The sequence below is a fragment of the Falco naumanni genome, chromosome Z, assembly GCF_017639655.2.
Source record: "Falco naumanni isolate bFalNau1 chromosome Z, bFalNau1.pat, whole genome shotgun sequence".
NCBI lineage: Eukaryota > Metazoa > Chordata > Aves > Falconiformes > Falconidae > Falco > Falco naumanni.
Genome location: NC_054080.1, coordinates 84,626,050 through 84,641,089, shown reverse-complemented (window position 1 = coordinate 84,641,089; position 15,040 = coordinate 84,626,050). Strand labels below are relative to the sequence as shown.

The 15,040-nt window shown below is 45.8% G+C and overlaps 1 protein-coding gene across 1 annotated transcript in view; it reads right to left on the bottom strand.

Annotated features, from left to right (window-relative positions):
• Positions 1-15,040, bottom strand: part of LOC121080759 (netrin receptor DCC-like) — a 253,382-nt gene that overhangs the window by 52,613 nt on the left and 185,729 nt on the right. Inside the window, exons 9-10 of the mRNA XM_040578882.1 lie at positions 3,189-3,337; positions 1,859-1,997 (exon numbers count right to left, since the gene is read on the bottom strand). Of these exons, the coding sequence (XP_040434816.1) occupies positions 1,859-1,997; positions 3,189-3,337 (288 nt within the window). The remainder of the gene's footprint in view (positions 1-1,858; positions 1,998-3,188; positions 3,338-15,040) is intronic.

The following is a 15,040-nucleotide window of genomic DNA, read 5'->3' as shown; positions in this document are numbered from 1 at the left end:
TCTATTTACAGGCTCTCCTCCAGCACCCTGCAGCAATGAGCTTATTTCTTTTGGAATTAAACTTAGGGCAGGATGGCTCAGCCTTTTAAAAATGAAAGCACTGCTCCTCCTGACCCCACAGCCTCACTGCTCGGCTGAAGCCCCCCCCCCTTTCAGACCACGCTTCCTCCACCGGTGCTGGTGGGCAAGGAGATGTGGGGGACCTGCAGAGCTCAGGGTGATTCAGAGTGGCAGCTGGGAGTGGGTGGAGGTGACACAGGAGTATCCCTTGCCCAGGGGATGTCGCCAACCCACGCGTGACCCAGGGACACCTGCAAAAGTGTTCCGCAGTGATGAACCCCTAAACAAATACCAGAACTTCTCCAGGGAATGATACACCACCACTCCCCCCCCCCCCCCGCCCTCCCCTCCTGCTGCTTTTCTCCAGGACCTATACAGATCCTACTAATGCTGCCCAGAAATTGGTATTTTCACATGACCAGGTGTAGCATTCAGAAGCAACTGGGTCACCAGAGAGAAAATTGCCATTCCCACCCCCATACAACAACAACCTCAGCCCTTTTGTGTAGAACTGTCAACTTTGGAATAAAATTAGATAAACATAGGCATATATATACACACACACACACATATATATATATATGCCTATATAAATGATGGGATAACTCTCAGTCATGGTCACCCAGGTTCTCCATTCAATTTTTGTTTTCCCTAGAATCAATCTGGAGCACGGAAAGGAACAGCACCAAAATTTTTATGTGATGGAGGTGCGGGCCATGTGCTGTTTCCAAATGTGCTCGTTAGCACAGGTTATCTGCCACACAAGTTTAACAAACCCAGCTGAGGCCCACGGCAACATAATCCTTGCCTATTCCCTGATTTTATACTCCCATGTAAAAGTAAGTGTTTTGTTATGGTTTTTTTTTTTTTTTTTCCCTGGAAAGTGATCTATAATGATGTAAACCCTGGCCAGGGCCACCCAAACTCCCATACCTTGCTTTATCAGCATGAATGGAAAAAAGAAGTTGTCCAAATTTCTATCAGAAGGAAAATTAGCTGTTTATAAATCCCACTTTAAGAGTTTAGTCGCCACCTCTTACATCCCTTTAAACAAAACGTTGGGATGAAAAAAAACCCTCTGGCTGCGGGGCTCAGAAGGAGCTGGCACATCCCTGAAGCCTCTGGAGTCTGGCTCAGGGCTGGCTTCTGCCTGACGAACTCTCACCAACCCTGCCGAATTTTTTTTTCCTTCATTTTCACGGCTTTTACACTTTTGTAGCCCAAATGACTCCCACAAAGTTATTCTTGTTTTAACCAGGTGTGGGGCTCAGGCTCAGTGCCTCCAAGAAGAGTCAAGCGGGCTCAGATGCAAAGAAGTGCTTTCTGAATGCAAACTAAAATTCAGTTTCTCTCCCAAAGCCTGCAAGCCACGGGAGCATGGCACCAGCTCGGGGAAGGATGCTGGGGCAGCTGCTGTGACGAGCGGAGATTGACGCCCTGGCACCTTTGCTACGCCTGTGTTTAAAGCACAAGGAGAAATGCTCCTGCCATAAAGTTGTGCCTGTTGAAAAGCTGAAAGGCTACACCCGTGCCCAAGTTAAAGAGAAAATAGAGAAGACGACTGTCCTCATCGCTAGACACAGGAATAACGAACCGAACCAATTATCCTTGGAGACGAACACAGCTCAGAGGGTACCGCTGCAGGCACGTAGCAAACCCCTCGTTTCAACCTCGCAAGTCCAACAACCTCCTCGCTTCACTGCTCTTCTGAAATACGGTGACAGAAGGAAAAAAGCCTGACGATTGCCCCCCATAGATGCTACCTGCCCACCCTGGTCCCCCCTCTGTCCCTGCTCACCATCCGAAAGCGTGGTGACCGTCACATCCTCAGTGGAGATGCCGGGGCCATAGCGGTTGTAGGCGAGGAAGCGCAGGGTGTACTCGGTGAACTTCTTCAGCCCCTCCAGGCGGTAGGAGAGCCCGTCCACCTCCACGTTCTAAAACACAGAGACGATAAAGCGAGGGGAAATGTGACCAGCCAGCGGCACGGCTGCACCGGGGGATGAGCGGATTAGAGGCGAGCTTTTCGCTCTTTGAGGAGGAGAGCTAAATCCTTATTTAAGTTGATAGAAAAGGCAATTTGTAACAGAGTGCCTTGTTACAGCTCGGTTCTTGGCACTGGGCCCCAGCCCTGCCCACGGTGTCAGGATGGAGGGGATTTCAGTGCCTAAGAGTAGTGATGGAGTTGCTTAGGGCACAGGAGCAAAGGTGGGTCTTTTTCTGGTTAAGCCAGTTGCTGCCACTCCACAGGTACGTGATGGGGAAAGAAGAAAATAAAGGCAAATAGCCAAAGGGGAACTTGGGAGAAAAGGAGGAAGCAAAATAAAGCCAGCACAGAAAAAACGGGGACGGCATAAAACATCCCACAAGACTAGTGAAGCACCTGCCCGATGCCTGTGGTTATCACGTGCTATTCGGTCAGAAAAAAAAAGACAAAACATTTTCTTCCCTGCCCTGTGCTTAGGCAAAAACCTACTCAGGCGGTACCCTACCCGCAGAGCTCACCTCTGCTGCGACTACTACACTCCTATCAAATCCCGGTTAACAAACAGCCGGTGGGAAGCCCCTGAGCAGTTTGCAACCCGCAGAAAGCAAAGTTGTTTGTTTGCCACTCGAAAGCCCGTGCTCCTGGCAGAGTCAGGAATGCAATGAATTGCACAGCGTCAACACCTATTTTTACTATAAGCATCTGTCAGTCTGGAGAGAAAACGCATCATTTCTAGCCTGGATCCGTATTACTTTACTCTCCTACTTGAAAGAAGTTAAAAAAAGGCAACTAAAAATAGATAGTGTACAAAGATCCTGTGTACAAACAGCTGTTAATGTTTCTGCACAATGCAAAGGGGCAGCCTAAAAGGGCTTTCCATGCCCTTTGGCATCATTCTGGAATTTCAGCGTGAAGCTGAGGAATGGTTGCTATAGAGCAGGCTGCCTCTTCTACCCCCAGAACCCATTTTATACTGGTGGAAATCTATTTTACTCGAGCTGCTTCTTTTATCGCTCGCCTGTGCAACGTTTGCTACCTAACCTGGAGGATTCATCTGTAAAACCTCTCGCCCTGAGCCCTTACAGTGCTCTGAAGACCTGCAGATGCACCGGGTACCTCCTTTTCACCTGTCATCGCTCACCTGCTCTTTCCCAGTCGCCGTCTCCGTACAGAAGAGCCTGTAGCCTTGAATGGGGCCGTTTGCGTACGCCGGGGGATCCCAGGAGACGAGAATCGAGGTAGGTGAGGTAGACACAGCCCGCAGGTTTTCCACCGGCCCAGGAACTTGCACTGCACGGAGAGGAAAGGACGGTGTGAAAAGTCCATTCCCGCATCACCCACCACTGCATTCCGACCCAGCCAGGACACAGATCAGCTCCGGGGGGATGCCTACACCATACACCTCCGACTCCAGAACAAAACCACAACAGGGATGACCAACCCATGGAAAATACACGGCGGAAAGACTGCTGCAGATTTAGCACCATGAGTACATGATATACTGAAAAGGGTTGTTCCATCTAGGCTGCATCCCTGCACCTTTGGCTCAGAGGGTGGACTCCATCTCAAAATTGAATTTCTGGGGAACAGCACAAATACCCAATGCACGCAACCGACGTGTTTACATAATGGTAGCAGGAAATCGGAGACATGCCAATCCGCTCACCCCAGCTGGAGCAAAAGGCTGCCATTTGAAAAACCCACAGGCAAACACCAGAAAACCAGAAAACCACCAGAAAAACAAACAAACAAAAAATCACACAGAAAAACACAGCGAACACACCACCCGACACAACCCAAGTTATCTCACAGCCCACGAACCGTGAGCCCAAAGCTGCTTTCCAGCGAGGCACCGCTTCGTTGTGCGTCTTTCTCTCCCAGCTCTGCGTATGCCAGCTTGACGCTATTAAATTATTAAATGGATTTGGTGCACTGCAGCAGGCTTTGGTTACTTTTAGCAAGCAATTAGTCTTCCAAATCCCTGTTAGCTTCTGCTTATTTTGCACGTGTACCTGTTTCTGCTATCTGTTTAGACTCCTCTGTGCATTGCTCCGTTTTAGCCGCCCGAGGAACCACGGAGGACACCTGAGATGAAGCATTAAGGGCAGTCCTTGGCACACTCAAACGACCAAGGGAGCCCACAGAAGCCACGCTCCAGTCTGGTAGCCCCTCAGTTTAGCAGGGGCATGAGACTGCTCCAGCAAAGCCAACCTGGGAGCACGGAGTAAGGCGATGGGTTGGGGCAGGAGATGTCATACAGCTCTTCACATACAGCCCTGGGGTCTGGGCTGATCTGGGAGCTGACCTGCTTTGGGCAGGGGCTGGACCAGAAACCTCTCATCACCTGCAAACCCTAACTTGCCCTTAAAAGTTACACCTCCCTGGTGTAAGCTCCAATATTCATTATGTAGTCGGTGATATTCATTCCGTAATATTCATTACGGAAACTGCAGGGCTGTAACAAACCCATCTTTGAAACCAAACAACAATACAAGTGTTAAAATATTCCATCCTTGAAACTCTTAGCTGGTTTGATTAGTTCTGAGAATACAGAGGTTTGCAATAGGTTTAGCCTGAAGTAGGGATCATTTGAAATGCAAAATTTAGATTGCCTTGACAGCGGATCATGCGGTGGGTGAAGCAGTACACAACTCCTCCTCAAATGGCAACACAAAACAATCCCTTATCATTGGTAAGGAAGCCGTAAGAAGTCACTTTTTGTTATCCAGGCTGTATCTTCAAGTGCTCTAATTTCACCCTGGAATGCACCTTATTACGCATCAACTACATCACCCTTTCAGATGTCAGCTGAAATCACTTCCTAAAACAAAAGAGCTAAAAAAGCTTAATAAACTCCAATGGCTACCAGCAGTCTTTCCCCAGAAAAACTCCCTGCACGACTCCACTGGACCTAAACCCAGTGACACCCAATGCTGGGACCTTATCTGTGCCTTCATCTTGAACTCGAGCAAAACTGGAGGGAAAAGAAAATGAATAACTGCAGCAAAAACATAAAGGTCGAGCAGAAGGTTATTTCTGAAGATCTTCAACACCAAATCGTAGCTTTTTACTTTGAATAGGGAGTGTGCTGTGGCATAAAACAAACTCACAAGCTATTGTGCAACTGGCAGATAACAGAATTACAGCTCCTACAACAGGCTTTCCACAAAGTTACATCCCCATTACCAGCCGGTTTCAGGCTAACAGCTCCCTTTTGTAAACCGGTACGTGCGTGGCAAGCAGCGATAGCTCAGGACCGCCTGACCCTGCACTGCCCGGATCCGTCCCTCACCCGCATTTATATATTTTATGTATTTTTATTTCCTTGGCCCAGCTTTCCCATTCATTCCGTTTCAGTTTTTCTGACAAGCATTCTAATGTGCTTAAAGCCTCCGTATTTTCAGCACACGCAAAGCATTTCATAATCTCTCCTGATCCCTTTTGTCAAATAATCATCTCGTGAAAATTGGCATTAAGTTTTAAATCTTTCCCTAAATTCTTCTTTTTCTAAATAGCAGAGAGGCCCTAGATCTGCTTTACATTCCATTAAAACAAGACATTAAATCATGTTTCTTCTGGAGTCAGCCTTTTACAACAAACAGCCTCCTTGCTCGAAGAAAAAAGGATAAAGGAACGAGGGCAGGCAGACGACTGATGCATTTTCTTTTACCACGGGCTCCACGTTAATGCTGCGATATATTCCGAGAATCACTGCTCCTCTGAGAACACCCTTCTGCTCCCACAAAGAGCTTGGTTCAGTGCCTCAGCCCGCTTCATCAACACAAGCCACTGCAACTGCTGGCACAGTTTGCTGCTGCCCTCACAGCTGCCAGGTCTGGGGCGATGTGGTGGCATGAGCCCTACTCAGCAGCAGCAAAAGCAATCGGGTCCAAAGCCGGAAATGCTCGAACGCTTTGATTTCTTCCTTCCTCTGCTGGTTTTAGAAGGATGCAGTCAGTGCCCTTCTGCTACTGCTGACGGGAGCTGTCAGCGTGGTGGATCTCCCAGTACCGGCTGGAGAGCTGCATCCAGGGCTGTATGGGGACAACGCGCCTCGGGCTGCCCCGAAAGTGGTACTTACCATGGGTGCCTGATATATACCTTGATTTTAGGTATATATTACTGTTTATAGATCCACATTAGGTACCTATTGGGTATATATCAATATTACTATAGATCTACATTAGGTATCTATTGGGTATACATTATTATTACTATAGATCTACATTAGGCATCTATTTGATATATATTAATATTACTATAGATCTACATTAGGTATCTATTGGGTATACATTATTATTACTATAGATCTACATTAGGCATCTATTTGATATATATTAATATTACTATAGATCTACATTACGTATCTATTGGGTATATATTATTATTATAGATCAACATTAGGCATCTATTTGGTATATATTAATATTACTACAGATCTACATTAGTTATCTGTTGGGTATATACTATTATTACTATAGATCTACATTAGGTATCTATTTGGTATATATTATTATTATTACTATAGATCTACATTGTATCTATTTGGTATATATTAATATTACTATAGATCTATATTAGGTATTTATTGCATATATATTACTGTAGATCTATATTAGGTATCTATTTGGTATATATTAATATTACTATAGATCTCTGTTAGATATCTATTGGGTATCTATTACTATTACTATAGATCTGTATTAGGTATCTATTGGCTATATATGATTATTATAGATCTATATTAGATATATATTATTATTTTATATATATCTATGTATGATGTATTATTGCAGAGATAACTACCTGTGTTCCTAACATACTCACTGCAGAGCAGTACTGGCGTGTTTCTAACCCCAGCAAAGAGGGCTGTCCTCCACGTAAATGGTTACGTCTTGCTTTTCATCTTCCAGCAGTTCTCAAACCTTACAGACTACAGGCTATTTTGGGAGCTGAGCAGCTGCCAGCGGTCCATACAAACCCAAAGAGGTCACATGCAGGTGGGAGTAGAGAAAGGGCCTCCAGAGAATGTCCGTAACTCATTCCCTCCCTCCATCTTACAAAGCAGGGCTGCACGTCCATGTCCTGACCCGGCTGCTGATGCACCACACACAAGGGGCAAGCCGGGAGCCCCTGGCAGGAGGAATGATGCTCAGATCTATCCCTCTGTAGTACGAGCTGAGTCGATGCAGCTTGACATTGGGGTCAGCAGACCACAGCTTCAAGTGGGCAACAGCTGCTGGGAAGACCCAGCCGCCTGTAGGGTCTGAGGGCTTGAAGACCTCTAGTAACCCTGAAAAGCTGGATTTGTTGTAGGAGCATGAAGGGCAGGCAGCTCTGTGTGCCGGCGAAAGGATCTCCTTACTGAGAGACTCCGGTATTGACCACGCTCATTTTTAGTTGCATAAAACAAGAGCTCCATGTAGTCAACTGCTCCTCCAAACCTGCAGAAAAAACAATTCCTACACTCACCAGCCGTCACTGCTCTTGCACAGAGAGTTCCTCTTTGCTAGCGTTCAGTTCAACTGCTGATAGTAAGAGCTAATAAGATACAAGCAAGATCCAAGTGCCTGAAATAGGAATGTAGGCGAAAATCGCTCAGAAACTGCCTAAACGTGCTAAATCTCTTCCTCAAACTTGACATTTTTCCATTTTTCTGAAGCTCTGCCTTCTGCACCTCAGGCCACCCTGCCTGTGCCAGTGGGAAACTGGCTCAATGCCGAAGCCCTGCTGGAAACCAGGGAGAGGAGCACCTCAACTCCCTGAGCACAGCTCTGGCAACCAGAGAGTTAAGTTACCCCAAGACTGCTGCTTTAAGGTCCATCTCAAGCCACTGACCTTCCCTCCGAGCTATTGACGGGCTCCAGCCTTGAGCTCTAAGGTGCAGCGATGCAGAAAGATGCACAGCAGCCTTTGGACAAGAAAGCAGAGTCCTCAAGACCACCTAGAATTCGAATGCCTGCATATGAGGTGAAAGGATCGTGGTCCTGCTTGTTTTCTCTCTCCTCCTGGTCCCAGGGGTCTCGACGTTGGCTGTCCGTAGTCCAAACCAACCTCCAGCCTAACAGCCACGATGCTCCTGCACCCAGTGCGCCGTTCAAGGCGTTCACGCTCTGAATCCTTTCAGGTAGAACAGAGCATGAAACCTTTGCGCTCAACCTTCCCAGGAGAGAGCACGTTCCACCAAGCACGTACCACCATGCTTTTAGAAGGAACACAACCCCACTTAGTCCAACTCAACGTTTGTAAAGGCATACGCCTGTTAATTCTGAGCGAGGCTTCCCTGCTCTCCAGCTCCGTGTTGGGCTAGCCATCTCCATCATGAAAGCTGCTCCTTAAAAACATTTTTCTTAGTGATTCATTCTTCTCTATAATGAGAGGCGATGATTAAAATGTTCTTGTTATTACATTTCTCTTTCCGTTTAAGCAGCTGGTTCTGTGCTGATCTGCACTGAAAACATTTCAAACATAAAACATATATGAAGCCACTTGTAGTTATTGATAATAGAATGCATGCTTTGATTGCGCCTTTGATATTCCCCCCTCCCCCCCCCTCCTTTCTCTGTAGTTAACAGCTCTAACGATATTTCATTAAAATATGGTTCCATCCTGCACAGAAAAATGCAACTTCAGAGAGCCTGCAGACAGTGTAATTATTAACACAGGGAAACCTGCTTCTCCGGGCTGGACACGCTCTGGAGATGTGACAGTTGTCTGGCAGGACTGCCCTGGACACCTCCAGTGCTATCCACAAAAGCCGGTGTTGGAACCAGCTTTTGGAAGTTGCTGTCATTTATATTTTCACCGAGTCTTCTGGTTTTCATTGCTTTGCCCTTTAACTCTTCACGCGGTGCCCAGGTGTGCCCCAGAGATGGATGCGTGAGTCTAATATTCTTTGATTTGTTAAGGAATGTGGGACCAGGGATGGTACCCAGAAAGCGATGCGATGGAGGTGGCTCAGCTCCAAACTCTGCAGCGAAGGGAAAGTGCCTCATGGGAGCTGACTTTACCAGAGGAGGTCTGGGAATGCAGCTTTCTCCACCCTCCTGATGTGGAAGGACTGAGGCTCTGCGGGAGGACGGGGAGCTCAGGGCACCCGCGCATCGCCAGACACCCTGAATGTGTCACAGTGCCACAACACAAACGCTAGAAAGTTTGGACCAAGAGGCAGGTGGGAGTATGGTGGTATCTTCTGGTAACCAGCGATGGGATGTGTGGGAATGGCTCAAAGCTGCACCAGGGCAGGTTCAGACTGGAAGCATTTCTTTACGAAAGGGTGGTCAAATCCTAGAACAACCTTCCTGGAGAGGTGCTCAACACCCAGAGCTTGTCAGTGATCAAGAAGTCTTTGGACAATGCCCCTCAGAACATGCTTTAATTTTTGGTCAGCCCTGAAGCGGTCAGGCAGTTGGGCCAGATGATTGTTGGAGGTCCCTTCCAGCTGAAATAGTCTATTTTAATTACGGCCAAATAAATCCTTGGCCAGAAATGGGTAAAACAGTGGCCAGCAGAAGCATCTCAACACCTGTATGGGCACTTCATTATAACGAAACTTCATAAAAGTTAAAAATATAAAATATATATGTGAATATAATATGTTTATATACATGATATCAGATAATAAAGTACCTTCAGCACCCAGCATTTTCACTCCCCTGCTTATTTTGCCTGACTTCCAAACATTTCAGCACGGATCCACAGTGCACTGTTCTCAGAACTGAGCTGTTTGTAACCAACCTGTTAGCCCTGCTACTAAACCCTGAAAGAGAACCACATTTTAATTGGTTTCCTACTATTATTTTTACCCAGTAGTGAGGGGCTATATTTGTGGCAGGAAAGCCACAAGACTGCGGATGGAGGAAGAGGTAGTCTACTGTAATGGTTTGTACTGGGGAGAAAATCTCTCTGCGCATCCAAATGTATTAGGATTTCACTGGTGTCGATAAGCAATCTGAAAGCAAATAAGGGATGCAAACATCAACACTAAAAGAACATCACCAGCGTAGAAAGAGGGAATAGGCTGCAGTCAATGAGATGAATTCATTTCGAAAACAAGCTTTTGTTACAAAACCCATCTGCTTCTGGGTGCCTATGCATGTCCTGCATTTGTTTGCAGATGAAAAATGGAAGGAAAACCTTACTGAATGGCAGGGCATTTACAACGGCTGGAGGCTCCACTATGCACTTAGGCGAAATGATAGCATCCGCAGAACTAAAAAGCAACTCTTAGTGACTTCAATAGGGACAGGAATTCAACCTTTCATTTTGAGAAAGAGTGCACAGAAAGATAGGTTACAGCAATCCCGGCTCTGGCTCAGACTTCCAGAGGGAGCTTGGATAAATAATTTAATGCTTTTATGCTTCAATTTCCTTCCCATAAAATGGCATAATAATATATCTCCTACCCATTCTTTATCTCACCTGCTTCTGTTGCAAGATGTCTGCGATAGGAAGAAAGGTCCAAATAAAACAAGGATGAATGCACATCAAACAAAACTGAGACAGAATTTCAATTCCTACATGCAAAGCTATCTTAGAAATGCTTGGCGGCAGCCCATTTTAGAGAACATCCTCCCTTCGACCCTCTCCCAGTGCTGTGCTGGTGCTCCCACACAGGACCAGAGCGGCTACAGCTGAGCACCTCGTATCCTGCTAACCCTGCTAAGGCAGGACTGGTGATGGCAGCAACCAGGACCCTGATGGGAGTTGAGCAGGATGCTTAAGCAAACACCTCTGTGACAAAGTGATGGGCTTGGACATCCCACAGAGACAACCAATCCAGAAAGGGCCAATGGACCTACCTGAATTGTTGGCACTTGCCAAGTTTAGCAGGCTGCAGTGCATCCCTTACTCGGCTGCAGAGGTTCGAGAGTCCGTCTTCTCTCTCAGGTCTAGTCCCTCCATTACTTTATGTGGATTCCATTACTTACTGGAAATCACCACACAAATTCCATGTGGATTCCATTACTTACTGGAAATCACAGCACAAATGGCATTGATTGTAATTTAGGTCTCTAGACATGGCTGCCCTACAGATCAAACCCGTCTCCCTATAGCTATAGCTTTGTTTCCGACTCAATAGTTTCAGACGAGCTTTGTACTGCTGTTCCATAAAATTGGGTGGCGTTGGCTCCGCTGGAAGCACTGAGCAGGTCTCTTCCCAGTGCCCAAACTGGGTTCGGTGAGGTTTATTTCAGTTCCAGTTCATTACCAGTGTCCTAATAGCCATTGTTTTAGGAAAGCTGTAGGGAGACAAACACATCCCACAGCTCAGTGGAGGTTTTTGGCTGAATCTCACCGGTGCTCTCGTCCAGAGGGACAGTGGGCAGTGCCAAAGCCAAGTGCCAGCCCTGGCTGGTGACACGCTGCCCTGCGTCACACTGGTGTGAGTGGGAAGGATGGTCACGCTGCTCGAGCCCTGCAGCACCAAAACGCTCCCTTAGGGATTCAGGGATGAAGGAAACGGAACCCACCTATTCCATAGGCTAAGGTGACATCTTCATTGCTGGCCGCTGCCTCTCCGTGCCCACCCGTACCCCTGAACTGCCAAATTCTCTGCACGCGGGGTACATCCTGCCTTGGCAAGGGGTGCCGAGGCAGGTCCACCGTGCCTCTGCACTATTGTTTGCATCAGGGCCCTATAAATATGGAGATTACATGCATAGGATGCAATGCCTTGATTTGCATAGTTGATTAAGACACGCTTGTCTGTTCAGCGTTTTTCTTTTTGCAGAGAAAAGTGGCTTTAATTTTCTGCTCCTTCTTGGTGAGTCAGTCAAAAGAAAGGATTTGACTTGGTGTGATGGTGCCTTTGCATCTCAGCAAACCTGGAGGAGAATTACAACATGCTTCTAGCCAGCAAAAAAGCTTGTTATTTACAAAAAGCAATGATTAGGTGAGAGCACAGAATTCTACATACCAACCACCTCCATGAACCATGGAAAGGCCAAAGTGTGCAGCAGAGACAAGCCTCAGGAATGGAAAACCCCTCTTCTAACACTTGGACCATTTGGAGTATTTTCTTTGAAGCAGATTATTTCTGGTAAACACGGTCTTCACAGTCATCAAAACATTTGGGGAAAAAAATAGTGACAATTTTTGCTTTGCAAGAAAATGAAGCAAAGTACTTCCATAATGCTGAAACATCCAGTAATGGCATTTTCAATCAGAAATATTTCTTTTCTAAATAATTTTTAAATTACTTGTGCTGCTTTTGGTGCAGCTTCTTGCAAGTGTTACATACTGGATGACGGAATGAAATACATTGTTTCATTACAGCCAATTAAAAAAAAAAAAAAAAAAAAAAGGAAAGCAATCAAGAGTTGGCTTTGCTGTACTTCTGTACTTCAAAAAATACAAAAGCCTCCGGCATCAGAATTTCCTGTGAACCCCAAACTTTTGGTCCTTGCCCTGCTCTGGCTGTCATCAACCTGTATGTAAAGGGTCTGATGAAAACCACAGAATAGTTTTAAAGAAGAAGGAAGCAGAAGGAAAAACTTTTTAAATAATAATAATAAAAAAATATTGTTGCTGTTCTTTCACAAGTCAATTTTAAGTTTGTGAAAATAGGCGGACGCTACTGGGAGAGGATCTGTTAAAGAGTAAGAAGAAAGGGTGGCCAAGCCCTGGACCAGGCTGCCCAGGGTGGTGGTGGAGACCCCATCACTGGGGGGGTTTAAAAGATGCGTAGATGTGGCGCTTGGGGCCATGGGTTAGCGGTGGGCTTGGCAGTGCTGGGTTAACTGTTAGACTCGGTGATCTGAAAGGTCTTTTCCAACCAAAATAATTCTGTGATTCAGAATGCATCCGTGATTCAGGGGATGCAAAAGCATTTGAATTCCATTTTAATGACAATATTTCCTATAAGAATGCAACTTTCTAATGAGACTGACACTTCTGACAGGAGGCAGAAGAACTGGTCAGAAAAGAAGAAAAAATAATCAACCAAACAAAACCCCCAAAAGAAAACATTTGGACTGCGCTACTTCAGTTAATTAAGATAAATGATGAACAGCAAGCAATGTGCGGTACTTTAAATTGAACCCAAGACAATTTGAAAATGAACAATTTTACTTTCTGGGGTTGATTTGCTTTTCACTTTAACTCCTAGTCTACCAAGGTGGTTACAAAGCCTCCCACTATCAAGAAGCCGGATCCGCCCTCCTTACCCACAGAAAGATGTTTTTTTATGGCATCTCCCAAGGGATCAGGATTCCAGCATGCCTTCCCCGTGTGCCCGTTCTGCAAAGGAAGGGTGGCGATGCCAGGAATGAAACACTTTGCTCGGTGTTTGTTTCGCACGAGCCAGCTGGAAACTCCAACTTCAGAGAGCTTCTGGAATTTGCATGATTGATCCGGAAGAATTAAATTTGTTTTCTCATCAGGTCCCCCGACAGCTTTTGGAGGACCAGAGCCAGGGCTGAAAGGGGCAGCAGGGCAAGGGAACGGGGCCACACCACCGCAGCGAGGCACAGGGTAGAAACGCACCCAGGGATGGGGACTATTTGGAAAAATGGAAAATTTTCAACTGAGTAAATATCTTGAAGAATCAGGTCACGGTGGCTTTCCCAAGCTAAGATACTTCAAAAGTCACTAAAATACTGGAAGAACTGGCCAGGTGCTCACCTGGTCACTTTTTTTTGTCACTTAAACAGGAGGTGAGACTCAATCTAAGCTTCAAGAAAGACGTGCCGTATCTTTTCCTCTCATTTGCAACTTTTTTCCATAGTCTCTAGGAAGCAGTACACCATAAATTTTCATTGTTCTCTTATTTAATCCCTCCTTCCTGTAAACAGCCTTTACAAAAGCCTTAATCAGCCTCCCTGGTGACGCGCGGGGAACCACATATTCAGCAGGTAAGTGCAGATGGAGTCACTGAATATCTGGCTTATGGCACTGCATTCTGTTCCACAAGAGAAAGTAGGAATTCAATGGGAAACATAAAGAAAAAAGAAGAAAAAAAAAAAAGAAGAAAGGAAAGAAAAAAAAAGCCACAGCACCAAAGTGAGCCAGAGTCTGAAGAATAAAACAGCATGAGTTGATCTTTAATCTCAATTATCAATGCTAACAGCCTCTATTAACCAGCTCTGACTACAGTTTATCCAAAAAGCAGAAGCTGGCCTGACCGCCCCCGTGGCACGCGGGGACCCAGCTCCAGTGCGGCAGAGGTGGCCGGGAAGCTGGTAACAGGAGCGGGCAGGTCACTAGCCCTGGGAAAACGGCTCCGATTCCCCACAAAATAAAACCATTTCTATTTGATTTGAAATTAAACCTGCTGTAAAAATGAAAACAGAGGAAACAAAAAACACAATTCATACCACAGAGGCATCCAGGGGATCTGAATTCCTATTTCCCAGGGCACAAGAGGGTACCAAGGATGCACAACTCTTCTCTCTCTCTCAAAAAAAAAAAAAAGTCTAAAAAAAAAAAGGCTAAAAAATCAAAAGCTCTGGAGGGGGAAGAACAAAAGAAAACAAACAAACAAACAAACAAAAAACAGATGGAAAGCCAACAGCAGGACTCTGAGACAGACAGAAAAACAAACACCACCACCTTTTCCTTGATATCTGCCCAACTTTTAGAGAGGAAGATACGTTTCATTAAAATTTAAAGCAATTGGAAACCTCCCCCCACCACCACCCCCCGCCAATGCTCCACATAAATTACTCATAAAATTAAAGAACCATGCAAGAATGGCATAAAGTTACCCCAGGGTGTATTTTACTGAGCCATTATGGAAGAATACACACAAATGAGGAGGATATTAATGACTCCACAGAACACATTTTTCAGTACTGCTTCGCCTTTTTGTCAAATGACAAGAAAAATTCACTCCTGAGGCACTACACCGGAGATGCTCGTGGTTCTGCCTGCCCCAGCTCTTCCACATATTGATAAATATCTGAAATAAATGCAGAAATACCCCCCGCACCTTGCAAAAGGGCCACTGCCCAATATTGCGGGGATCTTTTTTGTACACACAGAATTTGGCAG